The sequence below is a fragment of the Myzus persicae genome, unplaced genomic scaffold, assembly GCF_001856785.1.
Source record: "Myzus persicae strain clone G006 unplaced genomic scaffold, MPER_G0061.0, whole genome shotgun sequence".
NCBI classification, from domain to species: domain Eukaryota; kingdom Metazoa; phylum Arthropoda; class Insecta; order Hemiptera; family Aphididae; genus Myzus; species Myzus persicae.
Window position 1 is genome coordinate 20,304 of NW_019100937.1, and position 4,794 is coordinate 25,097.

At 28.8% G+C, this 4,794-nt stretch overlaps 1 protein-coding gene across 1 annotated transcript; it reads left to right on the top strand.

Annotated features, from left to right (window-relative positions):
- Positions 1 to 603: 603 nt before the first annotated feature.
- On the top strand, positions 604 to 2,142 carry LOC111026943. Its single transcript, XM_022305136.1, has 3 exons — positions 604 to 960; positions 1,583 to 1,833; positions 1,911 to 2,142. The coding sequence occupies exons 1-3, from the start codon at positions 604 to 606 to the stop codon at positions 2,140 to 2,142; spliced, it is 840 nt and encodes a 279-aa protein (XP_022160828.1).
- The last annotated feature ends 2,652 nt before the right edge of the window (positions 2,143 to 4,794 follow it).

Below are 4,794 nucleotides of genomic sequence, written 5' to 3' on the forward strand. Positions count from 1 at the left end.
AACAAGTAACAACACTAACAACTATAAAATATGTTTTTTAAGTTTCTTTAATTGTTATTTCTTTTTTGTTATAACTGTTACAAGACCATACTATTATGTATTATATAAAATGTATTACTTTAATGTATTAAGATTAACTATTAACAACTAACATTATGTACTTATGCATAGTCATAAATATAAAATAACAATAACAAGTGTACTAGAAACTAGTGTAATATAAGGGTGCATTACGATTGCGTATGATACGATTCCGTATGGACCTTTTTCATTATTACGATTGCGTACATTCTACCTACCAATAATTAGTGCAACGTTGCCGTTGTTCAAAATCGTGAACATTTATAATATAACTTATTTTAGGAAACGATTGCTTATATTTGATACAATTTCATAAACGTTACCGAGACTATTATTTCCAGGCCAATAGGTACTTTTTGGTAATCTATAAAATACTATGAGATAAGATTAAATGCCGATTATTATATTGGATTTCCTGGCACGTGTCTCACTATAACATCGTTATATTAGTATGCGACCAACTTGTCATTCGATAAGTCACTGGTTTTTGTTTTAGTATTAGTAAGTAATAGTGCGGTAACTATGGAGAATTCTTTAAAAATTATAATGTCAGAACGTGGGAAAGAGTTAGTTGTGGTTTCTTCACATAAATATCGTTTTATAAGAAAACGCAAAGACGAATTATTAAAATGGATATGTTATAACAAAAGTTGTTATGCCAGTATTTTAACTGATGTCAAAAAAACTCAAGTTANTGCCAGTATTTTAACTGATGTCAAAAAAACTCAAGTTATTAAGGTAATCGGTGAACACAAACATGAAGCAATAACATCTCAAAATATTGACCGCCAAGTTCTCAGAGAAAATTGCAAACGAAAAGCCAGCGATTCAATTTCAACTCGACCAAGTAAAATTATACGAAAAGAATTACTGACAAATGTAGGTACAGATATTGTACATAAGGATATTTCTTCTGTCCGAAAAGCCATGTATATGGCAAGACGGAAAAACGTTCCTATATATCCAAAATCTTTTGATGAAGCCATAGATAAAATTTGGGAAATGCAAAACGATGATATTTTTAAATTTAATAATAAAAAATTTATCCACATTCCGATGAATAAATCGTTTATTTGTATCACGACTGAAGATAATTTGAATTTTATGAGTTCTTGCACAGAATATTTTTCAGATGGCACATTTCAATTCGCACCTAATTTTTTTATGCAAATGTATACTGTCCATTGTTTCAAAAATGGCTTTTATTTACCAGTTATTTTTATTTTTTTGAAAGATAAATTTAAGCAAACATATATCGAAATGTGGAAATTTATTAAAGAACTATATTTGCAACACACATCTCAAACACTAAATTTATGCAAATTACACATCGACTTTGAAATAGGAGCACACGAGCTGTGAGGGAAGTTTTTCCGAATGTACAACTTATTGGATGTCGTTTCCATTTAAGTCAATCTTGGTGGCGTTATGTAAGTATTTAATAAATAACTAACTCACATCGGTTAAATAAAATACTTTCATAGTAACAATTTTTATATAGATAAATGCAAATAAAAAATTGAGGACAGCATACTCGGATGATAAAAGTTTATTAGGAAAATGGTTAAAAATGTTTTTTGGTCTACCATTTCTGCCTTATCAAATAGTCGAAGACGGTTTTGTTGAATTAGTAGGTGATTGTCCGGATGAAGATGGCCTAGAATTTTCGGACTATGTATTAAATAATTATATACAACCAAATTGTATATTTACAACTAATATATGGGCTGAAGAACCTTCAATAAATAAAAGGTATCATATTTTTATAAATTATAAGAAAAATTTGGATTAATTATTAATTCCGTAATTTTTACGTGTTTTAATGTCAGAACAACAAATGGTCCAGAGAGTTTCCACAGAACTTTAAACGCACAATTCTATAGCTCACATCCACCAATATACTTTGTGCTTGAGGCATTGAAAGAAATGCAGGCTGAAACCAATATAAAAATATCCACTATACAAAAAAATATATCCAAAGCTATTCCATCTAAAGATATGCAAAAAATGAACCATGTTATAAAACTATACGACCAATTTAAAATAGATGGTAATATATAAATTTTTTTATCAGGGACTGGTTATCGATACCAAGGTTTTAATTTATAACTTATAATTTGTATTTTGTATAATTTAAGTTTTTAGTTGACTATAAAAATGGTTTTTTAAATTATATTATTTTTAATTCAATTTAATTTAATAGTACATGTTGGCAACGTTGCACTCATTTTCGTACGCAATCGTTTTACTAAAAGGGACAATCGTACGCAATCGTATATAACCGTAATATAACTCAAAAGGTAATATACGGAATAATAAAATGGGACAATAGGTACTAAATATCTATTACCTACTGATTTTTAAATAAAATTATTTTAGTGCATTTATGTCGCACATTCTTGCTTGCCATTGAAAGTGAATGCATTTTTTCTATATGATTTAATCTTAATGTTATATATGGCCCAATTATAAATTGTTTTAATTGTCTTCGATGGTTATTAAAAGGATCTTGATTTAATATGTGTTGTTTCATTTCGTAACTGTTGAATATTGTATTATCTGTGCTTATTTCGTTCAGTATCTTAATTTTTAAATGCATCTTTACGTTCTGAATTTTAAGTAGCTCATCGAAGTAAAATCTTATGATATACTCTGAATCAGTTTCTGCAAAGTGAAATGAACATAATTTTCGGTTTGACTGAACATCGTCTTCGATCAATCCGCATTTCATAGCCAGCTCTTAAGACGTTTTGGATCTTTAGGAAATCTAATTAAAATGTATTTAATTACATCATAATAGTTATTGTGCATTGTTTAAAACTAAAAACACTAGACTTACCCAAATAAAAATAATCCTGGATTTTTATGAACAGACCGTAGACATAAAACACACGCATTTTTAGTCGGCATTATAATATAATTAAATATTTGTTTGTTCAAATGGTTTATTATTTATACGTTTATAAATATAAAGACATTAAAAATATAAATTAATAAACATTTGAAAATTCAGATTACCTAAATTCAATTTTAAGCGGGAAAACAGATTAATATATTATGATAAGCAGTCACGCATGCGCAGATGTCACAGGTCCCATAGTAATGTTGGCATCAACTCATATTATACGTGTAGTATGTTATGACTCCATCCATTGTATATGATCTAAGGCGTAAACTATTGATTTCAATATGATCGTGTGTGGATCCGAGTCACTCAGCGTTGGTAATCAATAAGTAATTTAAATCACAAACCCGTTTAGTTTCTAATGAATAGCTGTGTGTTGGCGGCCTTTATCCGCTGTTCGTTGATTGTTATTTTAATTATTGCTAAATGTAGTCCTCGTTTTTAATAGGTACATTTTTTGATAGTTTGATTTATAGAATTAGGGATACTGCAAACATTCAAAGAATTGCCTTGATGCTTTTGTATTAAAAGATTCAAACATATTTAAAAACTCAAATATGTTTATCCCTACTCAAATACGAAAAATACAAGACATTGATGTACCATTAATGATGTTAGTTGATCCTGCGTATCCTCGATCGATAATGGTACAAATGATAGCTGTAGCCTATAGTATAGGCCCTATACCATAGTAAATTAGTACAATGATAGTATTTTGATTTTGTAATTTATTATTAACAAAAACTACGATATAATCTTGATACTGCCTACAAAATGCTACACGGACAATACATGTCACTTACTACGAGACACTCAACGAGTTAATGACGATTGACGAACACTGGCTTAATTTATCGGACTTACTATTGTCTATTTTAATTAATTACATAAAATAAATATTTTTGAATTTGTTTTATGGAATAAATATATATGTCCGTGAAGTTAGCCGCCCAACATTGTCAAACCGATTTCATATTTGGTTATTCTTTAGTGAGTCATTAGTAAGTATTTGCAAACACAAAATCAGAATTTGTTAGTCAACCACTATCGAATTATCCCCGAAAGTTTGTTAACCTGGTCACTTCAATTTTTGAAACTTTTTTTCCACCCCTCGTAGTGGTCCATTGGTAAGTATTTGTTAGCGCAAATTCGAACTCAGTGCCCACACGTATAATTTAATAATTATAAAAATATAATACAATTATAATTCGTCTTATTGGAGTTAAAATGTGTGTCATAGTGTTACACATTTTTAGAAAAACCACTTAAACAATATTAATTGTTATTTTTGCAAAGTAAAATGAATTTTTTTTATAGGGTATTATTTAAAATAGTAAACAAGAAATCTCAGAAAGTACTTAATATATGATGCTTAAATTTGTTAGGTAGGAAATGTTTACTAAGTACATGTTTCGTAAATTTTAACCTCTAAAAATGAAAAAAGGGGTTTTGAAAGAGAACACTGGGCTATTTATTCAGTACAATATAAGTTAATTAGCGGTGCCATTTGCCATACACAGTGTGAACCTACATTTAATATTTCATGATTAAAATCATTCCTGTTTATTTCTGTTAACAATTAACATTTTTACTTACCACTGTCTGTCTTAATTTGAAATAATGATTTTTTATTTTTGAACATCTTTACATTAAATATAAATAACGCTTTGAACAATTTTTGAATCATGTAAATGATTGTAAAAGATGAGCTACATGTGCAGCAGCGAATAACTGAATTTGACGAGTTGCAATTGGCCCCGTTTGTATGACTCGATAGTCGTGTTCCTTCTTAACAAATATTAACATCT